We start from the raw sequence: 16,234 nt of genomic DNA, 5'->3' as shown, positions 1-16,234 counted from the left end.
CTTCTGCCACTGACAATCAAAGTGTGTGCAGAGGGAGGGTGGTTGGGAAGGGTGGAGGCTGGGGGGGGGGCAGTTGTTTACATCAACTATTCTCGTAGTGTACAAAAGTAAATAGTCATGTTACATCTGAAGCTGAGTGTTTTCATCGCCACTCAAATAACGAACAGGAAACATAGCGATATCCTCACATTTGTAGTCATGACAAGTCTCAAGCCCACCAGGTCAAAGACGGAGTAAAAAAAGCAGTTTTAAAAAGTAACCTGAAATCCTTCTCTCATAAGAAGGTTTTGTGTGTTCCTCAGAGTGTGACAAGAGTTTAGCAGCTAACTGTTAGCCCCAAAACAAGCACCAACTTTCAATCGCTGAGGATGGACTGACCTAGAAGGTCCAGGCTCGGGCATTTTAGTTTGCCTGCTCCAAGACAGAATGTGTGCGCGGCAGGTATATGATTTCAAATGTATTCTTTTCTTTGATGCAGGCTGTTATTTGGTATCAAATTTGGTATTGAGCTTCATGTAATATCAGATTTCCGGTAGAGAGACAACTCGAAGTAGCACTACTTCGGTGAACAGTTAAGAGATACAGCGAGTGAATCTCCTCTTAATTTATTAAACCACACTATTACTAGTATGATATCAAAAATAAGCTCTCAGCTTAGAAACCTGCTCAGATACTGTGTGCAAGTGTGTGTGTGTGTGTGTGTGTGTGTGTGAGTGAGAGAGAGAATGAGTAGCGCACTCTGCTGTTGTCGCACAGAGAGGATGTGTGCGTCTGATAACACCAAGACGATATGGTGGTTATCAAATAATGAGTTAGCTATTGTGTGATACGATGTGTGTGTCAGTGTACATCCTGTGGTTTACAGTGTGTTTGTGTTTGTTTGTGTGTGTGTGTGTGTGTGTGTGTTTCTTTTTTACTTTGGCCTGTGTGGAGCTCTCTTGCAGGTCCCAGAGCAGCGCATGGTTATCAGCCAATGAAATCACCTGCTTGCCATCCCCCATGGGCTCCCACAGCACGCTGAAAATACACAAAGACACACACAAAACCACAGTCAGCTAGAAAGTATATGTTGGTTAAACACGCATACAATATTACAAGGTTACACATTTGGTAAATGGACTACTGTTATTCTGTATTTTCTAGTCCACTGGCCCCTTAAAGCACTTTACAACACATTCACCCAATTATTCACACTGCAGACTGACAGTGAAGGCAACTGTACAAGGTGCCGACACGTTCATCGGGGATGGTTTGGGGCTCAGTGTCTGTTCAAGGACATCTCCACATGGCCCCCGGGGGGGAGCCGGGGAACCAGGACCCTTCCAATTACGAGACAACCTGCTCTTCCTCCTGAGCCATAAAAGAAAAAAAATTGATTACAACCTCGGATGGTCTACTGCTGATTAAGTATTTAGACAGATGAGAGCTGATGATGTATTATGATTGCACTGATCACCAGTTATGGATGAGAAAATCTGACACGCAAACTATTTTAGGTAACATTTCATTTATGGGGGGGGCGACTGACTCATGGTGGTGGGGACATTAGCCTCTCCCCCGACGTATCGATACCAGATAATTTCCCTGCTGATTAATCAAAGGCTGGCAGTACACCTTAGCTGATGGGAACCCTTTTTTTAAGTGCGAGCAAGGTGGCTTGGTGTGATTTGGAAATAATGCCAGTGTTTGGCCAATAGAGGGCGCCATTCAGATTCACTGATGCCATTTGGGACATTCAAAGTTGTTGTTTTTTTTTTTTTTTTTACAAGTGCTGGAAAAATACGTACATGAAAAAAAAAATTGACCAATTATTCATTTATCAGACTGTAGGCCATAACATTTATTTTGGCATCAGTGCCAAGAATACGGTATCAGTAAACGTTCCTCTTGTTTTTTTTTTATAGTCAAGAACAGACAAGTCTATACATAATTTCCTACTCCTCTATCTCCCTCAGGAGGAAGGCAATATAAGATATGTCAGGAACTACTTTGTCAAGTGCATTAATACAATTTGTTAGCCACCATTTCTGTAGCTTATCATTGAACAGGATCCGGAATGTTCAGATTAGTAAACAAGAACTGTAAAAGCAAGAGTTTCAGGATTTAAGGGTGATATTTTTCTGGAACCAACATGAGGAAGACCAATTTTGATCTATTCTTCTTAATACCAAGCTAGATGGACCATATACCGCATAAAGGACGGAAGCTCCTCGACCACTGCAGAAACAGGGCTGCAGACTGCATGTTTCATTTATTGTGGTATTTTATGCTTTGTTTGGTTGCTGATCTACAGTCGCATTAACATTTAGGAAACTGGAGTCAGTAGACGCCAGAATAAATTGTTGGTCCTATGTGAAGTTCTGCGTTGGTTGGCTTTGTGTGTCGTTATGACATCGTGATTTCAGTTCTTCAAAATAAAGACTAGTGGTAGAATGTTGCCTTGAGCAGGTGTAACAAGCAGCTGCGTGTCAGTGTCAGATAACGTGACCTGAGAAAGAAACAATAGCATACAGCTTTGCATGGTTAGCACATAGTACTTATTGGCAAATCCAGCACCCCAATTCTGTCAATCTGGTGCTCAAGTGCAGCAGTGGGATGCAGAGTTGCCTCGCTGGTATTGAAGAAACGGTAGCTTTTACTGCATACTTAGCTTTGATTCCTCCCCGCTCACTAGTTTCTGCAGAATATTGATTCCTCACCTCATGCTACTGAGTTTCCATTCTTCACTGCGCTGTAGTTAAAGTATGAATTCTGCTCCCGAGCCTCAGGGACCGAACCAGACCTGACTCACTGGAGCCCAAACTGTTGCTTTATAATTCCTTTGGTGTTGATTGGATCACTTGTTTGCTTTTGTTGTTTGTTCTCCTTTGTTTGGACAGGTTTAGCAGCTAAATAAAGGCAGAGCAGCCAGAACTACATGGTCTAAGAAATAGGACACAACCCAAGTGAGAAAGCAGCGCTTTTAAATCGCAGTCCTGTCGACTTTAAAAGCATTATATGTCAGTGCAGTCAGAGAGCTGGTAATAAGCTAAACATAACCTTGGCCTGGAAAAGCTGCTATATGCTTGTTAAAGGTTTTGATTCAGTTTGACTTTTCTGTAGGAGAGAAAAAAATGTGTGTCTAATCTGGGTTAAAGGATGTAGGATGTCACGGAGGTGCTGATGTGGTCTGGATGGAGGCTTGGATGCCTGAGTCTATCAGGGCTTTAAAGCTGCTGTCATTAGAGGTTTACAGGATGATGAAAATTATTTAAAGGGTTCATCAATTAGACAATTCCATTTTCTGAGACTCATTTGTCAACTTGAAGCGGCTGCGACAATTGCAGTGTCTGAGAGAGAGTGTGTGTGTTAAAGAAGGTGCAGTGTGTTCACCAGAGATAAAAGAAATGACAGGGGAAGGGAGGGAAGACAAAGTTAAAGTTTGCTTTTGGATTTAATCCCAGTTTCAAATATGCATAGTCCTATTAGAAAAGGTGGAGCAGAGAGACAGGGAGGGAGGGGGAGCTGCGGGGGAGAGAGGGAATATGGGAGGGAGGATGAGACGACTGTAAGGGTTTATAAAGGTGGTAAATTCATGGCTGCAGAGAGACAGCTTTTACTGCCCTCCTGAGGAGCAGGAGGTCATGGACTTGGTATGTAGAGACACACACCCACCCACACACACACATACACACACACTTCAGGACCTGGACAGCATACTTACATAGGTTCCACTGATGTTAGGAGGGATTATGATCAGAAATTTAATATAATATTGATACATAAGCTAAGAATTGGAGGAGCCCCCTGAGAATGAGACATTTATGTCTACAAAAGGAGCAGGGCTGCCTTGCTTGATTCATTGTGTCCCATGGACAAAGATCAGGGGCTGATTGTTTTTCTGGCCCATTCCCTTTTTTTTCAGAACTGTTTGAATTTCTGGTACTACTAGTTACTTATTTAGGATGCACCCTCTCTAGCCAAGCTGGTAGAGATTGTTGTAGCGGATTTTTCACCGTGGTTTTACTCTTTTTCTTTCAGCTAGGTTTGATTCTGCCTCCACACAGCAACTCTGACCAGCTGACTGAAGTGGAACTGGACGGTCGACAAAGCGATCACGATGATGGACCTCCCTGCTGGAAATGCGAAGACACGGAGGACATAGAGGAGGAAGAAACTGACAAGGGAAGGCAGCTGGATCTGAACTCTCGCTACTGTGGTAAGGAAGGACTCAACCGTGATGAGGGCTAGAGCCTCTGAGCTACCAGGGTATCGGTGCCTGTCACTAACTGATCTGGGGCACATGTATGTGCATGTAAACCTTTCAAAACACTGATATCACATCTATTTTTAGATTGTTACCACACTCAATAAAAATGTCTCTGAGCAGCTCAGGAATAACAGAGACCAGGAATGCTACGACAGGCAACAAAAAGTGGGTGGAGTTTGAGCGACTTGATTTAGGTGACAATCAACAGATCGAGATGATTGGCGGATGAGAAATATTGAGAATACACAACACGTTTACCTAAGCAACCAGAGCTTGGAATCTCCATGACGAACCGACCAACGGAAGGGCAAAGCGCTTCGTGTCTCTACAGCTTCTAACACAACACATCCAAAATACCCATTACAATAAATCAATGCCACTCTCAAACAAATTCAGTCCTCATGAAGGGAAGATTTACTGCATGGCTGTTGTATTATATTGCATTACTTTTATCTAGATGTACCTAATATACTGGCAAGTGTGTACAAGTTATTTGCATTTGACCTTGAGTTCTGCAACAAGCTGGCACAGGCAACTGGAACATCATAACTACTGCCGAGGAGAGCTGCCGAGGTTTTACAGGCTCATATATCGAGGACGAATACGCTCTCTCTCTCTCTCTTTTTTTCTTTCTCAGCCTCTCTCCATGTCTCTCGCTCATTAAATCACTCCCCTGCTTTGCATCCATATTGGTTTAATCCCAACCCCACACAAGCATAGCACAGACAAACAGTGGCACTGAGTGTGTGTTGGGATTTTACCATGGAGACAGGTACAGCAGGGCAGTATCTGTTCCTGATTCGGATGACTCGTGCCCCTTTCACACTGCACGTACCTGCATAAACATGAGTTTTTAAACACTCTAGTGCAGTGTTTCCCAGCCAGGGGTACGTGTACCCCTAGGGGTACGTGAGCACATTGCAGGGGGTACGTGGAAAAATTAAGAATTTATTTCCACGATAATAAAAAATATTCTTCGTCATTTCATAAATCCGTCAATAAAATGGTACGTGTGCGCTATGACTTGTTTCCCCGGGGAGACAATAACCTGTGGCACAGCCATACCAAAATCAAACAGCGGGAACCTGTTTACCTGCAGGTAAACATGGATAAAAGGCTGAAACGTCCAGTTGCTGTGGATCCAGGAGGGGGAAAAGAGCCCACAGACAAACGCAAGAAAGATCCCAAACCTAAACCAAGGCAGTATAAGAAAACTATATTTTATATGGATTCACTTCGACGTCTGCGGACCCACCGCAGCCTCAGTGCTACTTTTGCGGTGAAGTCCTGGCAAATAACTCCATGAATAATAACAATATAATAATAATATATTAGTATTAATAATACAGTATTAATAATACAAACGTTTACTATAATATTGTTTCTTATATTTATAATTTTTATTGCCTTGAAGGCAACATAATTTTATGTTTAATTTGAGTTAAATAAGAAGATAATGCCTGAATATTAAATGTTCAATTTAAGAAGATGAAACAAAATGACTTGCGTTGAATATTCAGTTGTGTCATGTTCTACTTTTGGAGAACCATGAACACGTATGAGTGAAGGGGTACTCATGGTATGACAAAAAGGCTTAAGGGGTACACAAGACAAAAAAGGTTGGGAACCACTGCTCTAGTGAAACCTGATTGATCCCCTTCCTATAGGGAGTCTATGAAGAGTGGCTTTTTTTTAGCTGATTTTCCTCGTTTCCAGAATTTTGTCTCTTCTTTACTCTTTGCAGTCAAAATCAGCATGGAGTCCCTTTGATGCTCTACGTCACTCACCAAGAGCAACGCAGAAAACTTTAAAGTTGGCAGTACAGTCGTGATTCTTTAGATAAATTATGAAGCTGATCGCTTCACATCAATTTCAAGAGAATCATGAGAGTCATATGAATACTTTAGGCCAATCTTGGCAAATTTAAACCAGGACCTACAGAATTAGAAGCCAGCAGGTAATAAAAAAGTCATGCATGCAAAGTAAGCGGGCGACAGAAGTTATTTCAGGTATGTTGCATACATTTTTAATCAACATTTTTAACTTAACAACTTATTTTTAGGTTGTGACCAATATGTAAGCAGCAACTCATGACTGTGTTTTGCCTTCAACTCAGAATGATTAAAGCTTTTTGAGCTTTAGTTTTAACTCAAATGAATGCTGATACAGGATTTGCTTGGATTTGGCAGCAGTTAAAACTTCTCGGGAATATTAGCACGCATCTGAAAAACATGTGCTTCCTTTTGTAGCTGCTGCAGGTGATGAGTTAGCATCAGTTGGGTTTGAAAATTTAAAAAAACTGGGGATTTGTTGTGCAGCTGCTGGTCATCTGCATGGACGTTTACTGGCGTAGCAAACCCAAAACCACCGACAGAACCGTTGGCAGTTCAGTTGCATTTTGGCTAATACATGCAATGTTTTGTCAAAGATGAACGCACAAAATAAAAATCTCTGCTGCTCTGTGCTTGCTGCAAGGGCTCTACCTGTTGAGAGACAACTGTACCCTGCAGTTAGTTAAAAAGTGCACTCTTGAAAATCAATACTGCAATTTTTAGGGTACAAAATGTACCACAAAAAATTCGAAAGCGATATCACCAACAGCAAGCGTTTGTACCCTGCTAGGTACACACTGATGGGTGTGCTTTTTAGTGTTCAGCCCCCTATGGATTGCCTGGTGTTTAATTTAAGGTGCAATTGAAGAGGCTGGACTGCAAAGGCACTTTAATCAACTGACAGCCCCCATCACACACACACAGACTCACTTGGCTGATAGTCTAGACCCGAGTCACAGACACACACACCAAACAACAAACACAGATACAATTGCACAACAGGATGCAAGCGGTACAAACATACAGCGAGTGAATGCCTCAAAGTCATTCACTCGAAATGATCACACAATAATAGCCATGATTGCATTCATGGAAGTGTGCAAAAAACAAAAAACACCCAATCACACACACACACACCCACACACACACACACACACACATCCACAAGCATCTACCTACCCCCTCCTGTCACACCCCATTTAAGAAAATCAATCTTGTTGGCTTTTGTGCTTTACTATTCCCTCCCAGGACCCTGATTGGCTCAAATGCCTCCACAGGAACAGATTCACTCAACTGGCACGACTCCCAGTCAAAACCAAGTGGGAGAAGAAGAATGAGAAGTAAAAATGTAAAAAAAAAAAAAAAAAAAAATCTTTTTTTTTTCTTTTTTTAGGGAGGGTATTTCCATTCAGAGCACACTGTACAACAGGGCTGAGGCTCAAATGTTTGCTCGCCCAAACAATGAGCGGATTTGGAGGAAGAAGAAAGTGTTTTTGGTGGGAGTGGAGGGACACCAGTGAACGAGCATGCCGACTAGAAACAAAAAAAAAAACAAAAACCCCAGAACACACACACACACACACACACACACGAGAGGGGTGCAGGCTACACACAGAAGGACACAAACACACACGGGGAGGTGAACAAACACACACACATTGAAGGGACAAAAGCCTCGTCAGAATACAAACTGAAATCTCTGTACTTTTTGTCTGCTTACACAGAAATGCTCAGGACTGGTGCAAGCTGCCAGTATTATCAGTGTGAGTGGGGATAAGTGTGTGTCTGTGTCTTAGAGAGATGGAAGAGGTGGGCAGCAGACCAAAGCCATCCATCCAGGGGAGCCAATAGTGCACAGCCTACAAGATGCACAGCATTGAACACACACACACACACACACACACACACACTGGTGCCCTTGTGAGAGTCACAGCTCTCAGGGTGTTAGGATGGTGGAGCCCAGAGCCATCAATCTTTATCCGGCAGTGTTGCTTGACCTGCCCTCTGACACACACACACACACACACACACACACACACACACACACACACACACACACACACACACACACACACACACACACACACACACACACACACACACACACATATATATGTGGGTGCACCCCCACCAATGCCCCCCTGCCACAGAGATTCACACACACACACACACACACACACACACACAAAAGCACAAGCACAAACCCTACACCCAGCTGCACAAATTCATTCTGTCTTCTCCTCTCTTGCGTTCTTTTTTCGGATCTTCTCCTTCGCTGTCCTCCTCCTCCTCCATCTTTATCTCCCCCTCACAGACACCTGCTACAGTATGCATCACGTAAGCTGATTGTCACCTCTAAAAACGATCGCAATCATGAGACGGGCGAATGAACAGCGGGCTAAAGAGAGGAATGATCATTGATTTCCATTCTCATATAGATGGTGAGTTATGGTCGGCATTGTGCACACGAGCTCCAGGCTGTAAGACAAAAGGATCAGGCCGTGACTAAAATCTGAGTTGTGGACAAGTCAATATTCTTAGCCCAACTCCAAAAAATAAATAAAAAGATTCATTTGGAGGAAAGATTGCGGGCGATAAGGAGAGGTTGGCCTGGGACACTTCTTCCTCGTGCTGCTTAGGTGAGGATCTTGGAAAGAAACAGTTATGTGGCACAACTCTGGGCACTATGAGAGCAGGTGTAGCGGAAGATCTTGTCGAGGTGCTTTATTGTTACTTTGTTAAATCACTTCTGCTACTTTTCAACCCAGAAAATACATCCAGGGGTAGCAGGCCTCCGGACGAGGAGAAACGGTCTCATAGTTGAAGGTTTGAGTCCTACTTCCTCTGGCAACTCTGGCAAAACACTGAACCCTTAACTGCACCAGATGAGAATGTTGGGGCCTTGCATGGCTGCCTTTACAATCAGAGTGTGTGTGTTTGTGTGTGTGTGTGTGCGTGAAGGGGTGAAGCAGCATTGTGGAGGTGGCACGGTGGTGCAGTGGTCATCACTGTGGCCTCCCAGCAAGAAGGGTCTGGGTTCAAGTCCCGGCTGGAGCACAGGGTCTTTCTGGGTGAGTCTCCATGTTCTCCCTGTTCCTGCTGGGTTCTCTCTGGTACTCCAGCTTCCTCCACAGTCCAAAGACATCAAGAGGGGACCAGGTTAATCCAGACTCTAAATTGACCGTAGGCGTGGCTGGGAGAGCCAATGTTTGTCTGTCTATATGTGTTGGCCCTGCCATGGACTGGTGACCTGTCCAGGGTGAACCCCGCCTCACGTCTGAAGGCTGCTGGGATAGGCTCCACCCCCCCCCCCCCCCTTACAGGATAAGAGGTGGAAAATGGATGGATGGAAGCAGCATTGTAAAGTACTCAGAGAGCCACAAAGGTAGAAAAGTGCTTTGTAAATGAAGCCATGTACCACAAGTTGGCGGTGACTGCCAATACTGTGACATTTTTAAAAACTTACCTCAACTAATTTAAGTGTGAAGATCACTATTTTGAGCTGCAGGAAACATTTTCAGGTCTTTTGAACCTGAAGGTTAATTTAAGATTTAGGTGAGTGTAACGGTACCTCAAGTCACAATCCTTTGTAAACGTTCATGTGTGGATACCATTTCCATCTCGTACACTGCCTGATTGCTCCACATCAACACCTACCAAGCAGCGTTGCCATGGGTGCTGTCGTCTAGGTGACAGAGAAGCTCTAGGGTTTGGGGGTTGTGGGCCGAGTCATCGGGTGACTCATGGCTTCCTGTGTCCCAATCGGAGGGCATCCGCCATACTGCTGCACAGGACACCACCCTGCTGTCACTAGCTGGGAGGGGACAAGACGCACACACGAACATGAACAGTCATTCAGAATGCTACAGTACAGGCAACTTGTGTGTGTGTGTGTGTGTGTATGTGTGTGTGTGTGTGTGTGTGTGTGTATGCAAATGACGTCACTGCCTTTACACCCAGCGAGAGGCAGAAATACAAAAGTCAGCATTAGCACTCAGCTTGAATGCTGTGATAACAACAACAACAACAAAAACCCATCAAATGGGAAAGAGTTGTGCAATTGACTGTGACAAAGGCAATTCAGGCTGTATTTAATGAATTAAAGTCCAAGCGTGGTCACTATCAGCGCCGTGTTTCTTCAAATTGAACACTCCAATAAGCTGGAGAACTACATCAGATTGCTAGTAAACAGCGTAAACTGTGCAAACAACCCTTGCAATGAGAAATGTAAACGTTATCAGAGACGTACGTTGTCACGGTTTGAGGGGTAACAGTTACCGAAAACAAGCTGATGGTGCGCTTCTAGTTTCACTGGCTGTGGAGGTTTAGTTAAAATAAAAAGTTCAGAGCAGCTGCGGTGCAAGCAGCCGATGCCTGGATGAATTAGACTGGTTGTTTTTTTTTTGGGTATTTCCACAACGTTGAAATCAGGTCAATGACAGGAAACATGATTCCTGGCAACACGACAATGAGCACGGACCACTGGTGCTTTGGTAACTTTCAAAGAACGCTGTTGAGTGGATTTAAGCAGATGATGACTCGCTCTGCTCCGGTTTCCTTGGTTTCCCCTACAAAAGTTTGCCCGCTCAGTCCAACTGAGGGGGTGTATCTCAGTGGGAGGTGACGTCAGAGAACAGCCTCTATACTTTACGTGCCGAAGTTGAGACGCGGATACAATCTCCTCCAAATCCACATCACAAATAAGTTATTTTGGCACATCCACACCAGAGCCAGAGCCGCTAATTGGATCTAGTAGAGTAAATGCAGACTTGATACAGTAATTGGACTAAAAGTTTGAGACTGGAGGGCAAAAGCAATTACATGAAAAGAGAGAGAGAGAAAAAGAGAGAGAATAAGAGAGAGAAATACAAAAATAAAATAATAGAGCAAAAAGCCTAATTTCTTTTTGGTGTAGATATTGACAGTGTGTGGGAAGGTGTTGGGCAGTGAAACACTGGCGTTGGGCCTATTTGTCAAATTAAAAAGCAATGCAATGCGAGTCCACAGGCTCTTGAGTGTTTTTTAGACAAGCAAGCACTTGGAGTAAGTGGGCAAGCAATCATCTTAAACCAAAGCCTTTTTCTTGCTCTCAGTCACATATTGGAGTGCTGATAGGACACGGTACGGAAATCCTATACGAACACCGACGTGTATACGTGCTAGCCGGTGTTTATTGCTGCTGTACGTGTGCCTCGCATCAGCGCGTCGCGGGCTGTGGTCCGTGTGCTTCAGCTGGTCCAGAGTGGCTGTCATTCTGTGAATTCAAGCATGTAGAACTCAGCTGACAGAGCGAGAGACAGATTTTAAAAAGGAAAAAAAAGTGAGTGAGAAAAGAGGGTGGTGGAGGCTGACGGGGGGGATGGTCAACACCCTGTCCCAGAGGTATGTGTCCGTGGAGGCCCACAGAGCACAGTGCATCAACCTCTCCCTGCCTCGTCTGACATGGTTGTCAGCTCCTGTGTGCCCGGCGAGGACCTTCATCGCTGTGATGTATTCCCTCACTCTGATCAAAACCTCATCTGAACCCTCATCCGACAACAAAGTCAAAGAGGAACGCGCCAACTTTTTTTGCGGGGAAAACGCCTCATTTGTGCAGGATGTCTGTTTAGTTTGAGTAAAAAAATAAAAGAGGCTGAAAAAAAAAGGCGCTTTTTTTTTTCTTCTTTTTTTTTAAACAAAACTTCATGTATTTGCTTTTGGCCTGCAGCTCATCATCGTGTGTTTTTAGGCCCCCAGAAGGAATAAGTTTGGGCTGCCCTACTGACACAGATGCCTCTGAAATGATCGTGAGATAGTGTTCACCCGCAAAGCGAGCAACGTTCTTCCGCCGCTGCTTTTCTCCACAACTTCAGTGAAAATCTAGTGAGGAAAGAGAAGGGATCAAGACCGCCAGCACGACGGTCCCTCGTGTGGGTCACGCTGGCTCCAACTGGTCACCTCTTTAGGGCCGATTCTGTGTTATGCTTCACAACTAAACTGCGTGAGGTAAATTTATAAAAGCACCCCCCACCCAAAAAAAAAAAAAAAAAAAAAAATCCCCAAAAATTACAAAAGAAAAAGACAAGGAATAATCAAAAAGAGACGGAGAAAGAGAAGAATAAACACAATGCATCAGGAGTCAATGAATGGAGACGGAGACAGAAGGAAACAGTAACTCACTTTTGTTGTAGCAGGTGGTGAGCACTGCCTTATCTGCAGGACTGGCACCAATGTGCCATATCTCCCCAGCTTGGTGCAGAAGGACATTCTTATTAATGATGTTATTCTCATCATCAAAGTCAATGATGTGGATCTGGAAGGAAAACAGAGAGAGAGAGACAGAGAGAGAGAGAGAGAGAGACGTGTTGAAGATGAAGCTGGAGTTAAAACACTACGAACATCCCCACCACGCACACACACACACACACACACACACACGCACACACAGTAGCAGTTCAAAGCTCCATTCAATCCTCTGATTCCGCCGAAAAAAGAAGGTTCCTCTTTTTAGTGTGGAGTTAAACATCCTTTCCTTTCAATGCAGTCGTCGCTTTGGTTCTCCCCCCCCCCCCCCCCCCTGTCAACTTCATACGGCTGAGGACTTTTCATCTCGATTTGGCCTTTAAAGCGATGATTAAGACACCTTTAGAAGTCACGCTGGATTCTGCCGATGACATGCTGGCAGAGTCAGAGGAAAAGAAAAATACAAACAAAAAAAGGAAATAGATAAAAGCTCAACAAATGGCCCTGCTAAACGGGACTGAGGATACGCGGCATGATCTTTGAGAGTTTTACTGTGAGAGGGATTCAATTGTGTGGGTTTTTTGTTTTTTTTTTTAAAGACAGTTCTTGTAAGCACACCTTTGTCTGCCGACGAAAAGTTAGCCTCAAGTAAATGAAGAGGATCTTCCCACGTGCAGTTTGGGGCACGCAGTCTTTGACTTACAGTGTCAGATATCGAGTTCATCGGATCAGGGGCTGGAATTACGCCGGAGCTTTGGGACACATTTGCGGAGATTCGGGAGCAAAAAAAATCTGCTAATAATAAACATGGTTGGGTGTTTTTGAAATACATTTTTCTGACAACATACTGTATGATGGCTAAAAAAAGTACATGTTCCCATGTTCACCACGGGGGATGGAAACTCCTTGAGGAATACGCTCTGATGTCATAAATCCTTGATTGACATGACTGACTGATCAGCTGTTTCGGCTCACAGCGTATTCCCAGATATTCCCAAATACTTCCTTTGTCGATGGGATGCATTCGTATGCAACATGGACAAAACAAAGATTAGTCACACCTTCTCCAACTCAAGGTGATTCCTCAAGTTTGTTTTGGTTTTTTTGGATGGTTTCTGTAGGTTGCAGAGACGTCCTCCTGCTCCTCTTCTCCTCTGTTTTTTTACCGCCAGCAGGCATCGGTGCCTTGTTTTTTCACTCTAAACAGTTGATGCAAACACTCCCAACTCGTATTTCCTTTTTTGTTTCAACAACACTTCTGAAGATCGCTTAAAAGTTGCCCGTTGATCAAATGAAAACATGACTATTGAGCTAATAGAGAGAGAGAGAGAGAGAGAAACGCAAGGACACCGGATGGCAGCGAAGACAAGATTTGCAGGGGGTGCTACTTGGTTCCTTGACCTGGTGTGAGACTCTGGCCTTGGTCATGTGTAAGTTCAGCTAACAAGCTTAACGTTAATAAAGATATCTTTTCATTACATGGAAATCTGGTCTATGGGGGCCCAAGATTGAATCCAGTTCAGGGCCCACAATGCAGTAAAACAGTGAGGGACTCAAGGTTTGATCAGACAATTAATGGTGGTGTGTCCCGTAAGTGAGACACTTACAGCTTCTTGGGGGCCTGTTAATGGGGTTGTAGTGGACAATAACTCCTAGTAGGCACTTCCACTCCCCTTGCCTGTGCGACATTTACAGGCTGAACATGAGGATGAGGGGGGGGGCATGAGGAGGAGGGCAGAGCATCGGAGCGGCAGCATCCCTCAGCCACCTCAAAGTCAGCAAGGCAGCTATTAACCTTGAGTTGGACTACATCAAGCAAAAAATTATTACGCAAAGTTATAATTTTATGGTGGTGTGGGAGCGGTACAAATAAATTCAGGCTGGTGGGACAGGGTAATTGGAAGGCCTGGTAATAGGGTCCCCCCCGAATGAGTCCAGGTGTGAGAGGAGAGAGAAGTTCCAGCCCTCCTCCCCCAGGTGATTTATCTCTCACTCGCCCAGGCCTGGGGAGTGACTCATAGCTTTCAGCCACTTGGGCACCCGGCCCAGCGCTTTTAATTATGAGCTGGAATCGAGGCAGGGAAAAGGAGAGGAGGGAGATTGGGAAGAGGGGGTGAGGGAGGGATAAAACCAAGCTGGCGTGTGGCCCCCACTTCAGGGGCCTCAGCGCTAAAGCTCTTTAGCCACACAGATGACAGTAAGCGGGGAGTAGTGAGCGGGTGAGAGGTGCCAAGCTTGGGCACTTTATCTCGTTAGCAGCCTTAAATGCCATGCCGACGCGCACTCCGATCTGTCATTCCAGCTATTGGTCTCTGAGGGATTTGAGAGGTGCTCAGCGAGTTAAGAGACATTTCCACCCTGCATTATGCTTAATGGGAGGTGGAGAGGCCAGGAGGCTTATGGATACAGCAGGAGCTCTCAGGGCTGAAATGCCAATCGAAAAAACATTTTTCAGACTGCGAGTTCAAACTTAGACGAACTGAGCTACCCATTGTCGGCCGGCAAATATATTCAGTGTGGGAAAGACGATGAGCTTCGATAAATGAATTGTATTGACTGAACCCTCAACCAGCCGAAGGTAAGATCGGCAGTGGTCCGCCGCTTTTCAGGCTCTTTGACGTCCAAAAAAATCCGAAAAGCCAAGGCCAGAGGATTCCCGCACATCACGTCACACGTTGTCAGATGGAATGACCCTGTGGGCCCAGTGCTTCGGGTCAGACTGCCAAATGCTGAGGCGCATCAGTTTACGTGTAGATGGAATTTTTTTGACGATGAAAATAGTGAATTGAGTGCAAGGTGAGGTGTCACGTTTTGTACATGTATAATCAGACATGCGCTCTTAATAGAGTCCCACAGGGATGATGTATTTTTGGAGGCTAACCCGGAAGTTAGCATCACCACGGGTGAAAACAAATTAAAGCAGATGACCCCAGTAGTTTCTATCAAGCACTTGAAGCAACCAGTTATCAACACCCACACAAAAAGCTTTGAAATTCACACGTCCGGGATTTCCTGACACGTTTTAGTCATAAATGTTCAAATCTAAAACCTTTTTAGACCAGGGAACATATTTCAGGCATTTAACCACAAACCCTTTAGCCTTTAAGACGAATGCTAACTTATTGCTGGGTTTGAGAACTCATTATGGAACGGGACATATGTGCTTGTTTTATGCAAGTGTGTTTTTGAAACGAACAACTACAACCATGACAGATGAGAGTTGCGCGTCTCCTCGCTGACAGTTACAAACAGACACCACAATGAGTTCAGCGCTGCGATGCCTCAGTGGAAGAATAAAGGAACTAAACAAGTCGAAACAGACCAAGTCAAGTGGAACGGAAGGTTGGAATCCTCAGATATTGGGAATTATCATTATTAATCCGTTTCAATTTTTGCTTCATGACTTATTTTGACCTCTTTGCTTTTCCCGTTTTGGATCCGTGCTTGTGCCACCGTGAGCGGGAGTGTTGGGAGGATATTTAGAGACGCTGGGCTTCACAAAGGTCAGCTGGGATGCATTGTCACCCTTCCCAACAAGCTCTGCACAGGACTCACGCTACACAGGACTTGGAGTCAACCAGGTCTGCATTCAGTGCCAGACCGTTTTTCACGTTCTAGTCTGCCAGAAAACAGGTTTTTAAAGGCAGATATTTCTCTCTCTCTCTGGTTCTCAGAGAGCTAATTATTTCTCCTGCGTTTAGAGCCAACTGTTTCTGTCATCTGTCTCCGTAATGACCTCTGCAAGATGTGCATGCAGGCAAGCATGCTCACACTCCTCTCGCTTCCTCCTTCACACAAACACATGCGCAGACTTGTGCAGAGAAACCACGCACGTGCACACAAAATGGATGCGGGAGCAACAAATCTGCCGATAACACAGGATGGCACTTTGGCTGGGGTGCTGTCACGAGAGCAGGGAGGCCAGACTGGC

At 44.6% G+C, this 16,234-nt stretch overlaps 1 protein-coding gene and 1 long non-coding RNA gene across 4 annotated transcripts in view; one reads left to right on the top strand and one right to left on the bottom strand.

The window, feature by feature from the left end:
• eipr1 (EARP complex and GARP complex interacting protein 1) overlaps window positions 1–16,234 on the bottom strand; it is a 46,651-nt gene that overhangs the window by 27,531 nt on the left and 2,886 nt on the right. The window contains exons 3-5 of the mRNA XM_086182091.1: window positions 12,241–12,373; window positions 9,739–9,895; window positions 918–1,017 (exon numbers count right to left, since the gene is read on the bottom strand). Of these exons, the coding sequence (XP_086038217.1) occupies window positions 918–1,017; window positions 9,739–9,895; window positions 12,241–12,373 (390 nt within the window). The remainder of the gene's footprint in view (window positions 1–917; window positions 1,018–9,738; window positions 9,896–12,240; window positions 12,374–16,234) is intronic.
• LOC147246828 (uncharacterized) overlaps window positions 1–16,234 on the top strand; it is a 41,562-nt gene that overhangs the window by 24,697 nt on the left and 631 nt on the right. For all 3 annotated transcript variants that reach the window (XR_015109705.1, XR_015109706.1, XR_015109707.1), the window contains exon 5: window positions 4,021–4,198. This is a non-coding gene — a long non-coding RNA (uncharacterized LOC147246828). The remainder of the gene's footprint in view (window positions 1–4,020; window positions 4,199–16,234) is intronic.

This window comes from Aulostomus chinensis, chromosome 17, assembly GCF_037954235.1.
Source record: "Aulostomus chinensis isolate RoL2024-O1b breed Wild chromosome 17, RoL_Achi_v1.0, whole genome shotgun sequence".
NCBI lineage: Eukaryota > Metazoa > Chordata > Actinopteri > Syngnathiformes > Aulostomidae > Aulostomus > Aulostomus chinensis.
The sequence above is the reverse complement of the archived record's forward strand: the minus strand, read 5'-3'. Positions and strand labels throughout refer to the sequence as shown.